Genomic DNA, 17,799 nt, shown 5'->3' on the forward strand with positions numbered 1-17,799 from the left:
AGTTATTAAACCATTATTAAATTTGAATTGAATTCACTCATTTCCCAAGGGCCAAATTAACCCTAAAATCAGAGCTGAAAATATACAAATTCATGCACCCAATGCCATAACAAAACCTACCTTTCAGACTCCAAAAAAGTTGCCACTCTGATGTTCCCTCTTGGATTGAAAAGGTTTTCTAAACAAAAATATATGTTGAGTAGAACCCATTGTTCTGAATGGTGGGTCAATGTTCAGAACAACGGGTTCAACTCAGCATTGTATATTTTTGTTTAGAAAATGGTGGCTTCCTATTTTATATCTGAGAGAACTAAAATGGTTCCTGAAAGCCCCCCCTTTTATCATGTGAAATTTCACACCAGTCAGCAGTTGTTCATGCCATGTAGCCATGAGACAGGTTCATTTCAGTAGATCTGCACAATGCATATCCAATGCATGCCCATGTTCCTATCACCCCAGCTTACAGGTACCTACTGGGGTTTGCCTTCCTAGTGCAGGCATACCAACTCAAGTTCTGCACTTCGGGTTCTAGCATGGATATTTTTGAGATGCAGACAGGCTGTCTTGTTTCCTCTGATGGCTCTGATGATTAGCTCCTGTGTGCCTCAACCAGAGAACAGGCTTCAGGCATTTCAGAACATGTACAAGCTTCGTTTCAAGGTGAGATTACAGAAGAACACCAAAACAGATCACTCAGTTTATCAGCATAGAGCTGAATTCAGGACATGAGGATGACAGCCACCCCCAGCCTGATCAGTAAAATGTGAGAGGGACCTTACTTCTGATTCCGGCTACTATCGAGGACGCTGGGGTCGCTGACTTCAGCCATGGCAATGGTTCTGTTGGGCCTGTTGGAACTAAGAGACTTCTATAGATAGACCTTCAGCCTGTTGCTAAATCCCAGGGCCGATCAACAGAGACATGCTCTCATCTCGGCGAAAGGGGCATGGACCCTGGCCCGCTGGAGACATGAAGCCTTTCTCACAAAAGGGTTATGCCTACGAGCGGTTCCCCAGGTTTCCCTAAAGTAGCCTGGCTGGCCCTCACATTCTTTCTAACTGCTCTGAAACACTGTCATGTCCTGAACCATTCAGACAATGACGGTCAGTTACATAAATCGCCAGGGTGGCACACGGTCAAAAACGTCTTTTTGCGTTATGCCAGTTTTTTTTTTTTTTTTTTACAGAAAACTGTAATCTGTAACCTTAAATGCAGGTAGACTCACTGCAACTTACCTACCGGGTAGTGCAATGGGGCAATGGCTGCGCTGTTGAGGCGGAGCATATGACTATGAGAATGGTACCCATAAGTGGCATAAATGGACCTCTTTGCCAAGTTGACTCATTGCTGAGTATGGTTTCCCTAGTGGTGCTTAATAGCCCTCTGGAACAAGATGCACTAGTCCATGACTGGCTTCATGGCCTACTGTACATGTTCCCTCAGTTCCCTCTGCACCTGTCTATGCTGCAAGTGTATGTGGCAGCCTTTTCCGCTCACAGTGGATGACACTTCTCTGGGAGCTCAGAGGCTTATAACAGCATTTCTGAAAGGAGTTATGTGCCTCCGTAACCCCTACCCCCAAAGATGGCCTGGCCCACCAGGTAGTGAGGATACAGGGGGCCTACATCCACCCATTTGGAGGCCTTGGCCACAAAAAAAGGACTATGGTAGCCAGAGGTTACACTGCAGTCTTATTAACATTATTCGCAAAAAAAACCCAGTTCTCACTCGATAGGAGCTGCCACTTTAAGAAGCTGCATTGAGTGATGTTGCTCAGCAGCCTTGTAGCAGGCTAGTTCAATAAATAGCTTACCTTCTCTGAAATAGACCCAAAAGATACAATGTATCTTTTCTCCCTCTACTCATACACTGTGATCACAGGATATAATAACAGAAAATTTCAGTTTAACACTCGAACATGCTGTCATAGTTGTTGAAGAACAGAACTGCAGAACTAAATTCTACTTGGCTTACTGAAAAGTCAAAGGCACTTGTAAAACACAGCAATATAAACAGCTCTTTTGCCTCATTTCTTCAGCCTCATTTCTCTAGGTGCAAGGACGCAGGAAGTAGGGGTGCTGATGGTGCTGCCGCACCCCTGAATTTCAGGATTCCTTTAACTGTAAATGCAGCTGCAACTGCTAACATAACAATAATAATAATTTTCGGGGGCCAAGCAGCCAGACTCAGTGAGCTGCAAATTCACAGACATGCTACAAATCAGCTTAATAATTGATTAGGAGCTTGTTGTTTTCAGTAGAACTAATTTGTTTGAGCGAGTGCATGTATGTGTGATTAACGGTGGAGGAGCAACTGTAATGAAAGCACTATAGTCTTTTAATGAGTTAATTCAGATCACAAAAATGACAAAACATCATCACTGTAAAACAAAAAAAAAAAGTGATATAACAGTAATGAATACATTTTAAATCGTAGTTTTACATTCATATACATGCACTGTTACTCAAAAGTAGCATGCTGCTCTTTTAAAATCTATTCACATTTCACACCTCTGAATACTCAAACCTGCCCTCACACCATACTTTTCACATCAATCACTATGGAGTAGTGCACTAGCTCTGCATACTCCTGCCCTTTCCCTCTGGCCTTCTTGAGGTCTGGTGAGCGTGGGTCCTGCATCAGGGCAGCCAGAGACTCGCGCTTCTTCCAGTCCTTTATATACAACACAATTGCACTGATCAACTGAAATTGTCATTGAAATTGATCAATTGAAAACATCATTAAAGAGTTTATTATGCATACCTGGGTTGAAGAATGAGTTTCTTCATTTCTTTTGCTACATAGGCAGAAAGAAGCAGAACAATTATTTTGTACCAAGTCAGTACAAAACCTGAGGTCCATAGAAATGTTATACCAGAATTTTAAAGTTGTAATGTAGACTAGAAAGCCCAACTGCTGTCCTGGAATTCAGAATAGTTTGGTGGTGCTTGAATGCAGCTGGTTCCAATAAAAGAGTTTATTACCAGGATAAGTATGTGTGTGGAAATCATCAAACATCAAATAATCAAATCTCATCACAATGGATATATGTGAATTCTAAATCAGGGATGGTAAAAGGCTATAATGAAGCATCATTGCCTTTTACCATTCCTGATTTAGAATTCCATTGTCATAAAAAGAATCTGTTTTTGCTGAACAAATGTTGTAGTTGTGGTTAATGTGGCAATATGTATCATCTGTCTATATAAACCACTGCATATCCTGTTTATGAACAGCATGTCACGCAGGTCTAGGTGTACTACCTTGTTTCCTGTTTTGTCTACAGTCTCACCTATATATGAAAGACCAACAAAAACAGCTGTTAGTCACCTGTGCTCATGGTAAAATGAGCAGCTACTCACCAGAATATGCAGAGTGTGATCATCAGTATGAGGGCAATTACAACAGCAGAGGAGAAACAGATCAGGATAAGCATCACTATGCATCAGACAAAGAAAGCACATTAAAAATGAGACAAAGTGACTCATTAAATATTTAAGACAATTAATAGATCTTCTATGATATACTGTGTCAGGTGAGTATAACAAGGCCCACTGTATAAACATTGTAATGGTCTATATGCCACTATAGCCATCATAGGACAAAGCAGTAAATACTCACTGCTGTGGATTTCCTGGCTGGTTACATCCACCAGAACAGTGACTGTGGCATTGTGATGGTACCAGGATGTAATGCATGTGTACAAACCAGCATCACTCTCTGACACTTGCTGAGCAAAAACCAGGGCCATACCAACAGTGTGGGCAGAAAGTCCATTGGATCTAATGTCAGCCAAGCACAGACATCAAACATTAAAGGACATCTAAGAAAAATGTCTTGGGTGAATGTTGAGCATTTGAGACATACAGTTATAGATATTTCATAAAAGGCTGGGTAAAAGTTGCATTTTTTAAGTTGTTAAAAATATGAAATATGTTCCTGAAATGTTGTTTTGTAATGATTACATGAACATTTTGTCACCCTGACTTCTCATACCTTAAACATTTGATATTAGTTGCTGATGCATTTCCATTAACTCTAAAAATTATCCTCTGATTGGAAACATGTTCCTTCAATGCAACTCTGTGCAAGCCAGTATGTTGCCCATGGCTCCCATGCAGTGGAATAGTTTTGTTCAAAACCACGATAGATGAGATAACTGCAGAATGAAAACTAGATCAGAAATGTGTATTTTTCACTTAAAATATGTATACATCAATTGATGACATAATGCAGACCTTTTCTGCATTAAACAAATTTAAATGCATAATAAACATTAATCATACCTAGAACATTTCATATACAGAATACTGGATGTACCTGCCACAGTTTTTCCAGTCTTTTTTTATTAATACAGAAAATTCAGTTTCATTTTTTTGTGACTGTACACTCTATTAGATTCTGAAAGCTTGCTTGAAATTAATCTCCATTTTATTTTAAATATGAAATTATTTGGCATAATTTCACAAGGAGTGTTTTGCATTACATCATTGCATACATCATTGCATACATCATCTGGTGCGACCATCAAGAAAAGACAATTCAGTGAAAATTTAGTTACAGAAAGTGATCTCATACAGCATTATTTTGATATATTTTTTGGATATTGTTCTAATGAGAATCTCAGATGGACAGAGTGATGGATGGACAATGCAAAAACATTATGGCATTAAAAGATTACTATTACCAAGCCAACATATGATTTTTACATTGCCCTATTCCTAATGTTTAAAGTGCCCATATTCTGTTTTAATGCACCAAAAACAGTTGTAATTCATTTTCCATTCTCTATTTACTGCTTAGAATTCAATGTGTTTTTTTTTTTTTTTTTTTTTTTTACTGTTCGTTTAATTGGCTGCCCTGTATTGTGCTTTGTTAAAAGAACTAGTCTAGGTTGAAGCATTCTTTATCACTTCAGCTCAAATGTCTAAACTGCTATGGAATGAATAGTGGTGATATGTAAATGTGTGTTACAATATGAATAATAACTATGAAAGGGATATTGAAAGGGATATATTTCCATTATGGACTAGGGATGAACAAAACTTACGTAGTAACAATATTTACATAGTACCTCAACCTCTTATTTAAAAAAGCAAGAAAAATGAGGTTTTCAATGACATGGGCACTTTAATCTTGTTTAACACATAACAACTAATGTCTTTGTTGTCTATCTGATGGGTTTGTTTTGATTTTTCAGCCTAATTATGGCTTGCTTCACTGGTAGTGGCAACTCTTTGGGCTTCATATTCAGAGTTAACAGCAACAGACTCAATATGCAAATGCCACATGTTGAAATGAACTGTAGACCTTTCATCTGCTTACTTGAAAGTGAAATAATGAGGGAAATAATGAAGGAATAACCTGAAAGTCTGAGCTCATATTCATTATTTATTTTCATGTCTAATATACTGTGGTAGGCAGCTAAAATAACAATAATTTTGTCAATGTCCAAATACAGTAGTTATGGACCCGACTGTAGCACACACTTTAAGTTGGCTATTTAAAATCAACACTTTGTACTTTGTCACATTTTTTTTACTTTGTAATGGTTTAATTTTGTAATGGTTTAGCTATCTATTAGCTAGTGAAAAAAAAGACCTGGGAAAAATTACTTATGTAATCTTCTTGTGATCTGCCAAGACAGACAGCAAGAAACAGAGAGAGAGAGAGAAATGGAAGGTTGCATCCACAAGTTACAAGCAGAGAAAAAAGAAGGCTAAGGCTGTGTTACACCTTATATCTCCATCCATTTATTCATTGCCCTTTTTAAGGAATCTTTTTTAGGAAAGTTGGTGTAACCAATAATGGCAATTATTGTATTGTATGCAAATTGTATTAAAATTCAAAATAAAACCTCCAAGTTCCTTGGTTGAACATTAATCACTGATATGTTATGCTCAAATGGGTAATAGTCTTTTTCAGTTTTTGCATTAAAATGTCTGTAATGTGTATGCACATGATGTGCAATTATAGGACATAACTGTGTTACTGTAATTTTAATAATTTTTAAGCATATTAAGGAAATATATTATTTAGATGGTAAATGACGCACCACATAAAGTCGCACCACATAATTTTAAAACCATGACCAATTAATGTTGCAAAAAAGGGCTAAGTTCACATTGCATCTGCAGTTAAAGCTTTTATTAAAGGGCAGGCAGATAGATCCAAAAAACATATGGCAGAGGCAGAGTCAAAAACAGGCATGGGTCAGACGATGTACAAACAGAGAGAACGAGGCAAAACAAACACGAGAAACAAGAAACAGGCAGGAAGTCGAAAAAACAGAGCGAACCAAAATGGCTTGGTAAAGTCAGGTGGAAAAACACTGAACAATACTACGCAAAGAACAAAGACACATGGGGTATAAATATTCAAACTAATCAAAGGGTAAACAGAAACAAGACACATTAGGCAGACAACAAATGACAAGACATGGGTCATGAATCAAAACAAAAACACACGTGGCAACAAAAACAAAGACATAACCCGGAAGCATGTGCTGTTGTGTTGCCGGTTTGCACTCGGCACGAAGCAGAAATAACTGACAGATATAATTAAACGTTTTTATATTAATATAGACTTGATGGCCAAAGGTATGAGGACACCTCACCATAATATATGGTTCTTCTCCAGAAAATGTTGGAAAACAAAATTGTCTAGAATGTTTTTGTAAGATGTAGTATTAAGATTTCCTTTCACTGGAACTAAAGTGGCCAAACCTGTTCCAGTATGACAGTGCCCCTGTGCACAAAGTGAGGTCCATAAAGATATGGTTTACCAAGGTTGGTATGGAAGAACTTGAGTGGCCTGCACAGAGTCCTGACCTCAACCCCACTGAACAGTTTTGGGATGAATTGGAGCTCAGATTGCATGCCAGGCATCTTGTCTGTCATCAACTGCCTGACCTCACTAATGTTCTTGTGGATGAATGAGTACAAATTCCCACAGCCATGTTCCAAAATCTAGAGTAAAGCCTTCTCAGAAGAGTGGATGCTGTTATAGCAGAAAAGGGTTACCCATAGTTTTGGAAAGAGATGTTCAATACTCAGGTATCCACATACTTTTGGCCATATAGTATATGTGTACTGAACATTACAAATGTTGCAACACTTGCCAAATATATGCTTGATTTTTATATATTAAAATTTACTCTTTCAAAATTCTCATTAGTAAGTGATCTACTTACAGAAATTTGGGACATGTATGGTTCTCCTTTCAACTTCCCCGTTTACGTTTTGGATCACACAAGTCAAGAACTTTCCCTCATGCTGGCGCAGCTCAAATTTATAAATGCATGTGGCAAGCACCTTACTGCCCTCTCTTGAGGTATTTCTGGTCAAAGGTAAGGCAGTTGTATTGGTATCAGAAATGACCCAGGAGATGTTGGTTATGGCCCCATCACTTTTGTATTCACACACAGCAGCCCAGTGTGTGGAGTCTTTCTGCAAACCAATGCTCACATAACTTCTGGGTGGTCCTAATAGAAGACAGGTGACAGTTTTTAATTAATGCCAGTGGTAGCTCAATGGTTGAGGTTTTGTGCTAGTGACTGTGGTCTCAGCTCCTGAGTTGCTGAGTAATGTATTCACTGTTGCCAACATTCTTTCACAGTGGGAAAAAAAACAGTGGCCCCCTTGGGGATAAATAACATTAATAAAATTATTAAATTAATAAAATAAAACAATCAATATTAACATTAATTTATTTCAGACACTAACTTTTCTTTAAGAATACTGTAAATATTATTGAGGAACATTGATTGCAGTGCATAGATCTCTTTGATAGTTTAACATCCTATTCTTAGATCAGTACAATGGTGTAAAACATACCTATTAAAGGGATATGAATGCTCTTTTGTACCGGTTTCTCTAACCCGTTGTGATGCACCACACAAATTACTGTGCATCCTGCATAAGAATTAACTGGGAACCGTGCTGTGTTCCAAACCACACCGTGGTCCTGCTGACTTCCAGACACTACATTTCCAGGCTCAGAGGTACTGATTCTACTTCTGCAGTCTCCTGTATCCCAAGTAATATTGGCATCAGGAAACACATTATCTACCATGCATTTCACCTCTGTATACTCAATCCCATTCTCCCAAGATGTATTGGAGAGCAGTGTCACATTGATGAGAGCTGTGAGGAATTAAGAAAACCAGGAAAACCAGAGGATTAAGAGTGATGCAGTAATACTTTACATACAAGCAGAATTTGGTTAATTACTGTTTGACACAAACAGAGAGAGCAATTTGCTTAACCACACAATCTATAGTTAGCTCTTGAGGCAAGCAAGCATTAAGATACTTTAAAAGAAATGTGATCCATTAGTTGAAGTAATGTTAACTTTATCGTTGCTCCTTTCAGGCCTTGTTGAAGAACCCATGATACATTCATATTGGGAGTGGCAGCAGAGACTGAAAACTGAGTATAAATGTTGCCTCCTTCTTTTCTAAAATTCACACTTACATTTGGAGTAAAAGTAACAAAAGAAGAAGTAAGAGATTTCAGTTAAAACATATCTTTCATTTGTGGCTCACAAATTCTGCATAATTCTTTAAAAGGTACTATGCAGAATTTGTGAGCCACACTCCACCCTAGCAAAACTACTGTGTCTGATAAATTAGTAATAACATGAATATTTATAAATATAATTGTATAGTTACAAAAGGCCTATATATCATAAGTATATGTAAGAAATGGAAATTATTTGATGGTTTACTTAAAATTCTGATTTAAAAAAGTGTGTTCTTTTATATTAGCATTAGGATATATAAGTAGACAAGAAATCATTTCAGTAAGTCACACTGAATAAGAGCATCTGCCAAATGTCTTACCACTATACAGTATGTGTTAACTGAATTCTGCTTCATATCATCTGCACTTTGGAATGGCACAATCCTATGGCTGACAGGCACACTGTCTTGTTTTCCTTGTCATGTCTATTGTACTTTTTTGTACAATGGAATATGAAATTTTGAGAAACTATAAATACTGCCTTGCACCTGGTACTCGGACTCTGGGCTTCACTTCTATTTCAAACTGTAAAGAGGCTGAATGTCTGTAGTAGGAGGCTTGGCACTGGTATTGGCCCGCATGATTTGCCCCAACAGCACCGTTTATCATGAGACCACTGACAAATATATTCACATCGTCTGACAGAGGTTCACCATCCCTGAGAAGCAGAGCAACATAAACAAGTTAAGCAGCCATGTTATCACATTGTGCTTCTTGATACTCAAATACAAAATATCAGTATTCTGTACATGGACCAGCCATCTACTGTATCTGATCCATGAACATCGCTGAGCAATGTTTCTGCCATACTCTCAGTAAATATCTGTACAAGTGGCTAAAACATCAACATTAATAAATATTAAGAATTCTCACTTTGTGCAATTAATTTTATATCTTGGGACATTTCCCAACACTTCCATGCTGATTCTGATGTCACTGTCCTCCTCTTCTAATATCACTAAATCAGAGGTGTTTAAACGGTTCACCTTAATACTGCTGTTTGTCAGCTGAAGAGCGGTGAGATCTAGAAAATGAGATGCAGTGAGGCAGTAAAGAATACATTTACATGCATAACTCTTTTAATGCATGCATGTGTGACATACTGCTTTTATGTGGACTTTTTAATCAATGTAGATGATGTAGATATTTATACCCATACTCACAGTATGTTGGCAGCGTAACATTTCTCTTTATGGAAAGATGTGGGTAACCAAAAATGCAGGTGATATTTTCACCCTCATAAACATCTAATGGGAAGCAGTGAGAACTAGAAGCCAAATCAGATTTCTTGAAATGATCAGTGCATGATGTGTCTGCATATTCAGGTTGGATCCAAGTGATTGACGGATGAGGCCTCCCTCCTTTTGCTCTGCAGAGGACCTCAAGGAAGGCTTTTCCTTCTTTTTCAATCAGGGCCACTTCCATGGTTACATTTGGAGAAACTTAACAGGGAAAATTGAAAAGGTTAAAAGGGGGGGAATTGAAATATTTCAAATCAAAAGAGGAGGAAGATCTTATTAGAATGTTATAGAGAATTAAGGTGTTACTGTATCAGTTCAAAGTGGAAAATATCATTAATAAGGAAAGATTTATGTATGTGATTTATGTTGTGTTAAGCAGCAGTTTCAAAGGAAGTGGTTCAGTTGAGGTTAGTATTTAAACTACACAGGAAACACATGCCAGGCAGAAAGAGATCATCTGAAGTATAGCCAAGTTAAGACAAGAGAAAGAATCACACCGACACACACTCACATACATTATACATATACTGTGAAAGAGCAAGAGAGAAAGAAATAAAGAAAGATACACAAATGCTCACATGTATCTTTGCAATTCATATATATCTGTAAAATTTATTTCATTACCCATAACACATATACATGTGTGATTAGTAAGACTGTTTTCAAACTCAAAGTGCAAAAAGAAGTCTCAGTATTATAGTGAAGTAACATTTTAATAATAACCTACCAAATGTCTGTAACTTTATTACAGTTGTGCTAGGTTCAGTCAAAGCTGGGTGCCGAATCACACAGGCAACACTATCTTCATTATTCAAGTGGATGGGGAATCGTAGCATGCTGACAATACTGACTGTGCCGTTTGGCAGTGTAGAGCATGTGTTCTGGATGGAGAAAATGCGCTCACTGGGTGGAGCCCCATGGATGTCCCAATGGAGACTCGCACTGGGCTTGGCATAGGAAGCTGAACAGAAGATGCTTTGGTAATGAGTTTCATTCAGAACGTCTTCCTCTGCATGGATGTTCACACGGGGCCGGGCTTGAGAAGAAACACATTGTATATCAGGCACGTCAGACAGTGGTAGCTCAGGTTCTGTGCTAGTAGCTGGAAGGTTGTGAGTTAAATTCCCAGGACTGCAATAGAGATACTGTTTGGGCCTTGAGGAAATACATTTAACCTTTAATTGCTTAAATTGGATTTGCAATTCATGTGCCAGACAATTTAAAAAAATTGTTAAAAAAAAAAAAAAATCTCAAAAAACTTAAAAATAAGGCAACAATGTGTTTTAGTCTTAGTGGACACCTGACCATCACACCCATATGGGCTTTTTGAATATCTCATTCCAGAAGTAGTCCCCCCTTTGCTGTTATAATAAGGTCCACTAGATTTTGTAATGTGGCTGTGGGAATTTGCCCATTCAGCCACAAGACCAATAGTGAGGAGGCCAAGGAGGCCTGGGGCTCAGTCAGTTCAGTGACTGTTCAGTGGGGTTGAGGTCAGGGCTCTGTGCAGGCCACTTGAGTTCTTCCATACCATACTTGGCAAACCATGTCTTTATGGACCTCACTTTGTTATCCAGTTCAGACACTGAGGGATACACTCCCCCAATATTTGATATTTTTGCTTCTGCTGCACTCCATTATGCACCACTATGTATGTTGTTAGGATGGCAAAAAGTAGAAACAGTCACATTTTTTTGGGTGGTCTGCCTCGGCGGCCTAGCAGCACTCATCAATGTCAAAATGATTGAGATGGCCAATCAAATCAAAGAAGGCGTGCTTTACTGTTCACAGAAGCCACGCGATGCTTCAGTTTTAATGGTGAAAGAGTGCGAGGTAAGAAGCAACCTAAGTAGGTAAATATTTGACAACTGTTTTACAATGGAAATGTTAAACGACTGACAGTAATGTCTAGGGATGCAAACATTTATGTGATTCATGTAATGTAATGCATTATTGTCAAAGTGACGAGACAAGAAACATTAACGGAGCCATTTTTAGCATATAAGGCATAAGATTAAGAATGGATGTGTGCATATTGTGAATGTATTTAATGAACATGGTTACCTAGCTTTCCTGGTAGCCTTTCAATAAATGATGACAGTTCAAAACCAGGTGAAGGGGTGAGCGAGAATTGAGGTAAAACTGAAAGCCAGTGCCGGAAACTGAAAATACTGGCCACTTTGCTTGTAAAATACATCAGTTTATTGTCTGAGCCTTACCAGACAATAAACTGATGTAGCCTTACCAGATTAAAAGCTGCTGTAATGTGTTGTATTTGTTTGTACCTGGTTCTAAATTTAAAGGTCTTGCATTGTGTGTGTGAGCATCTATCTATCTATCTATCTATCTATCTATCTATCTATCTATCTATCTATAGATATGCATATAAATTTCAGCCTTTATTACATAGAGAACCAAAAAGGAACATTACATTTGTAACCCCACCCCCACCAAATGCTTTGGTCCCCCCCAGTGTTCAAGACGTGGTTACGGCCTTGATCAGCCAATCATATGTCATAAAATCATGCAGATACAGGTCAAGAGCTTCGGTTAATGTTAACATCAAACATCAGAATGGGGAAAAATGTGATCTCCATGGCATGGTTGTTGGTACCAGGTGGGCTGGTTTGAGTATTTCAAAAACTGCTGATCTCCTGGGATTTTCACACACAACAGTCTATAGAGTTTACACAGAATGGTGTGAAAAAAACATCCTGTGAGGGGAAGGTCTGCAGGCTGAAACACCTTGTTTATGAGAGAGATCAGAGAAGAATGAACAGATTTGTCTGAACTGACAGGAAGTCTATATAGGAAGTCTCAAATAAGGACTCTTTACAACCATGGTGAACCTTCCCGGCAGATTGAACCAATCTAGCCATTTTCCTCTGACCTCTCTTATCAATAAGGCATTTCTACCCTCAGAGCTGTCACTCACCCAATGTTTTTTTTGTTTGTTTGTTTCTTGCACCATTCTGTGTAAACTCTAGAGACTGTTTAGTGTGAAAATTACAGGAGATCAGCAGTTTCTGAAATACTCAAACCAGCCCATCTGGTACCAACAGCCATGCCAAGGTTAAAGTCACAGAGATCACATTTTCCCTATTCTGATGTTTGATGTGAAAATTAACTGAAGCTCTTGACCTGTATCTGCATGATTTTATGCCACATGATTGGCTGATTGGATAACTGCATAAATCAGAAGCTGTATTAAAGATAGTTAAACAAAGGTAAAGAAAGTTCCAGCATGACAATGCCCCTATACACAAAGTGATGCCCCTTATGCATTTTTGGTTTCTGTTATACTTACCAATTACACTAAGGAACAGGCTATCCATTATTTCCTCTTCTTCTGTGCTAAACACGCATGCATACTGTCCCTCTACCTCTAAGCTGTTTATGCTCACTTTCACAGTAAGATTGGTGTGGGATGCTGGAGTGGAGAAGTTGTCTTTGGCGAATGTCTTGCCATTTTTGTGTCCTGCCATCATCTTTGCTCTATTTCCTGAATCCAGGCGCTTCCAGGAAGAATCACTGATGTTGTGTTTGCCAGAGTACAAACAACGCAGGTGTACTTCCTCTCCTAAGACTCCTGTCACATTATGGTCAATAATGATGTCTCTTAAGACCACCTCTATTTAAAGGATGAGAAAATCACATATCTATGAGAATGGTCACATAAGCTCATGGTGCATACACAAGGCCTACATGCTGCTGGGGCAAGTTCAATGCCAATGTTGAAAATACTGTATATAGTAGAATGGCACTATGACACTTGACAGGTTTTGTTCATTTTCAAAATAAACACGCATACATGCAAACATGCACACACACACACACAGACACGCACACACACAATGTCAAAACATACCCAAACACCATATTTTCAGGACAATTAATATAAATGTCAGTGTTGGAGATGCTTACTAAATTCTCACAGATCACTTGTGTTAGAGCAGTTTGAAGAGCATTTTTAATAAGTGATATAATTCATGCAAAACATTGTTATGGTTTATGAAGTCTTATAAGTTCATAGACCTTTTTTTATTTCTAAAATCACCAACCATACTACTTTACTACTTTCCTGTTTCAGCATTTGATAGGGAAACCACCTTGATATCTAACTGAGACATAGATTTCCCTTGAAACAGTGAACACTGCTTTCACTACGTTCAATCACGTGACTTTGAGGTATAAAGTCATGATGGTGTGTGGTTTGCAGCTGAGGCATTCATACACATTGCAGCAAACCACATCGATTTTTACCTGTCCCACTGAGGGTGGCGGCTTAACATGGACATAGTTATGTCTACTACATTCACCTTATCAATAAAATTAAACTCAGATAAAACTGAAATTTACCAAGTCAGTCAGCAAATTTCAAAGCATGACTGGTTATTTACATAAATAATATTACTGTAACATCAGTGCTATCAAAAGGTCCTCTACTGTCCATTTTTGAATAGTACAAATCAGGTACATGGAGGAAAAGCTACTGCCAATCAGTGCAATAAACAATATATTTACACCGGATAAGCTTGAGTACCATTATTAAGTTTCAAGAGTGAATGTAATGCCATCATTACACAAAGGGAATTACAGAAACCAGTCACAATTATTACCAGAAAACCCCATGAAAGTGATGCTTATGCTTTGCTGACAATGTGTTACAATGCTGTAGCACAAATAAATGCAAAAGTTATCAGAAAGTGCTATTTGTTTTCAGTGGTTCAGTTTTAAACAGCTCAGATCAGGTAGGACTAAAAAAAATCTACTGATAACCTGTAGTGAAGGTGTTACTCACTTAGTGATTACACTAAGGGAATTACAGAAACCTGTATAAACACTATCAGGAAAAGTCCTCTGAAAGTCAATATACTCTGATTACAAAAGTAGTAGTTACTTAAAGGTAAGGGAGCAAATTACACCTGACCTGACAAATTACACAAAAGCCCACTGAAACAATATACTTACATTTTAACTAGACAAATTTGCATTGAAATTCTATGTATTAATAAGTAATTAATAATATGTAATACATTAATAATTATTATTAATAATTAGATGCACTAATAAAATTATTAAATGCACTCACAGTTTGAATGAAAAAAATATCTAGATCTGATGGTGATCAAAGAAATCCTGGAACAACTGGCTTAATCTTTAAAAATACACCAAAAAGAAATTCAGACTCATTTGATTAAATATGTCTTAATTGAAAAAGGAAAGCTCATTTGACCTACCTTGATTTTCCAAGCTCTGAGGGAGATTAAGGAGAAGTCCAAATGCCACAAATATTGACAAAAACATGGTCAAGTCAAGATAAATGTGTTGCAAGAAAGTTTCAAAAATGTTTTGCAAGATGCTTCAATAGATTAGGGAGAAGTGGGCATGATGTGTGTATGAGAGGAGGTCAGAGTCAACAATTAGAAATTGTTTGTGTGTGTGTGTGTGTGTGTGTGTGTTTTACTAACCCAAACCACAAGGTAGACCAGTTTTGGAAACCCACACAGCTTGTATTATCTTACCATCTGCTTCTTCTTCTTCTTTTTTAAACTTATTTTGAAAACTTTCAATAATTTATTGCAATATTCACATATATGGTGTATCAGATATTATATCAGACAAATAGTTCAGTGGTCTGAATGTGAATGGAATTAATAAGTTTTACACAGATTTAAAAAAATGTTTAATATGGAAACAATTACTATATTCAATCATACACAGCAACACATGATACTTCTATTTCTTGTCATATTAAATGTGTAACCATTAACAGAAGTGCACGGTGGGGTTAGCTAAACTTGGTAAATTGCTCGAAGTTGCTCTGAATTCAACAATAGTGACGTTCACTAAATAGGTCTTGGAAAAATCAGGACAGTAACCGCTGAGTCATCGGATGATAGTGATGAAGTCTGAGGTTTACAACGACATCCTGACACAATCAATGAAAAACAAGAAAAGGGTTTCGGTCTATGAGACTTCTGAGGCTTCTCAGTTTTTTCACTTTAAGTAATCAAGGTATCCACATGTGCAGTGACAAATATGAATCAGCACTGATAATGTTTTGATTTAGCAAACAACGTTTAATGTTCCCTAAATGATTATGCTTGCAAGTGAAATGTTTTTCTCAGTTTTGCACGCCACAGCACTAAGAAAGAATGTACACATCTGTAATTACACACCTTCACATAAACACAAAAAATGTGAAAAGAGACATGCATACAGACAATCATTGTTAATCATGGTCCCACAGATATGCAATTAAAACTGTAGGCACACGCGCACACACACACACGCACACACATGAAACCCACAGTCTGACAGTTGCTAAAGTAAACAGGAAGATCATGAGTCAGGTTCTAACCTCAGACTTGTTCCTGTTGTGCCAGACCTGAGATCTTTGTATAGTTCCTAAGCACAACAGGCTTAATATAAGCATGTTAATTTCCAAAGTCACTTAGATAGTGCATAGACATGCTGTGAAACTCGATCAAATTCCATTTTTATCCCAATTTATTCATTTATTAAATACATATATGTACATATTGACTTGCAGGAGACAATTAGTAAGCCTGGACTTCAGGGTGGAATGGTACAACTTCACCTTAACCAGAGAACAAACCCAGGTCATCTGCAAGACTTGATCTCAACCCACTGTACTATCATAGCGGATCTACTGCCAGGTCCATAAGTATTTGGACAGTGACAAATTTTGCCTCTATACACCACCCCAGTGGTCTTGTTACGACACTGCTAAATAACATAGACTGGAGTTGGATGGAGGACAGCTAGGTTGGTGGAGGAAGGAGGAGACTGTGGAATTGTGCTTAATATTTACAAAGTTTATTACAAAGAGCAAAACTATATACATAAGAAACCAGAATACCTGACTATATACAAGAGACACTTTACAAAACAGCTCTTTGAAAACAAATGACGTGTGTGGAATGACAAATGGTTTCACAGATGGCTCCCTAGAGAGAGAGAACGAGACGGTACCAAAGGAAAGAACAGAATAAAAGGTTTCTAACCCTTTTCTTAAATTTAACCTCTTAACTAACTACCCAGAAAAAACTATCTGCTACACTACCTTAACCTTTAGTAAAATACAAGGGGTGTTACCTGTCTACTTACCTAGAGTAACTAGACAATGGAAACACTACGTGAGGCTAACGTATTTGCGCGCACCTGCTTACCTGTTCGTCTTCCCTACTGTTATACCAAAAACTGCATGGTGGAGGGGGAAACAATAGAGACAGTGAGATATCAGCGAGGACACACCAACTAACACATAAGCAGACATCAAAGACTGTTAGCACAAATAGCACACATTAAAGTACAGAAGCTTAGCATAAAGCTTAATGAAACAAGCAGTGTCAAACATGAAACAAACCCAAGCAAAGCACTAAAACAACGAGCAGCGTGTATATGAGTGTGAGCCGAAGGCTGTCTTGCTGTTGTCGCCATGAGCCTTTTAAAGCCAGAGCTCCTCCCATTTCGGCATGCTCCTGTCATTGATAGGCCTAGTGGTTATGCTGAATGACGGTAGGTCCACCAGTCGGCAGGAACTGCGGGGAAAGGGAGAGGGCGAGAAAGAGAGAGATAGAAAAGAAAAAAAGGAGCAAGCAAGCAAGTGAAGAGGCAACAAACAACAAAAAAGTGCACGCAAAGCTCCATGCACATAACAATTTGAAATTAAACAATCAAGATGTAACTGAAGTGTAGACTTTCAGCTTTGTTGAAGAAAAACCCCTGCACAACATCTAGCCAAGTCAAGAAAACTCTGGAGGAGGTAGGTGTATCATTGTCAAAGTCTACAATCAAGAGACGCCTTAATGAATGTAAATACAGATGGTTTACCTCAAGATGCAAACCACTGGTAACACTGAAGAACAGAAAGGCCAGATTAGACTTTGCTAAAAAGCCTCTAAAAAAGGTCTGACCAGTTCTGATGCAAGATTAACTTGTACCAGAAGAGTATGGAGAAGGATAGGGAGGGCTCATGATCCAAAGCATACCTCATCATCCATCAAACA

General features: G+C 38.0%; 2 protein-coding genes across 2 annotated transcripts in view; both read right to left on the minus strand.

The window, feature by feature from the left end:
- Positions 1 to 2,316: 2,316 nt before the first annotated feature.
- On the minus strand, positions 2,317 to 15,183 carry si:ch211-149e23.4 (uncharacterized). Its single transcript, XM_026923908.3, has 13 exons — positions 15,004 to 15,183; positions 13,071 to 13,394; positions 10,491 to 10,799; positions 9,686 to 9,964; positions 9,396 to 9,546; positions 9,011 to 9,180; positions 7,836 to 8,144; positions 7,193 to 7,483; positions 3,997 to 4,159; positions 3,622 to 3,782; positions 3,363 to 3,438; positions 2,764 to 2,797; positions 2,317 to 2,673 (listed from the first exon to the last, which is right to left on the minus strand). The coding sequence occupies exons 1-13, from the start codon at positions 15,068 to 15,070 to the stop codon at positions 2,533 to 2,535; spliced, it is 2,475 nt and encodes an 824-aa protein (XP_026779709.1). The 5' UTR covers positions 15,071 to 15,183; the 3' UTR covers positions 2,317 to 2,532.
- Positions 15,184 to 15,494: 311 nt separating this feature from the next.
- nectin3a (nectin cell adhesion molecule 3a) overlaps positions 15,495 to 17,799 on the minus strand; it is a 46,010-nt gene continuing 43,705 nt past the window's right edge. The window contains exon 6 of the mRNA XM_034310893.2: positions 15,495 to 17,331. Coding sequence (XP_034166784.2) covers positions 17,294 to 17,331 — 38 coding nt within the window. The 3' untranslated portion in view covers positions 15,495 to 17,293. The remainder of the gene's footprint in view (positions 17,332 to 17,799) is intronic.

This window comes from Pangasianodon hypophthalmus, chromosome 14 (assembly GCF_027358585.1).
Source record: "Pangasianodon hypophthalmus isolate fPanHyp1 chromosome 14, fPanHyp1.pri, whole genome shotgun sequence".
Classification (NCBI taxonomy): Eukaryota; Metazoa; Chordata; class Actinopteri; order Siluriformes; family Pangasiidae; genus Pangasianodon; species Pangasianodon hypophthalmus.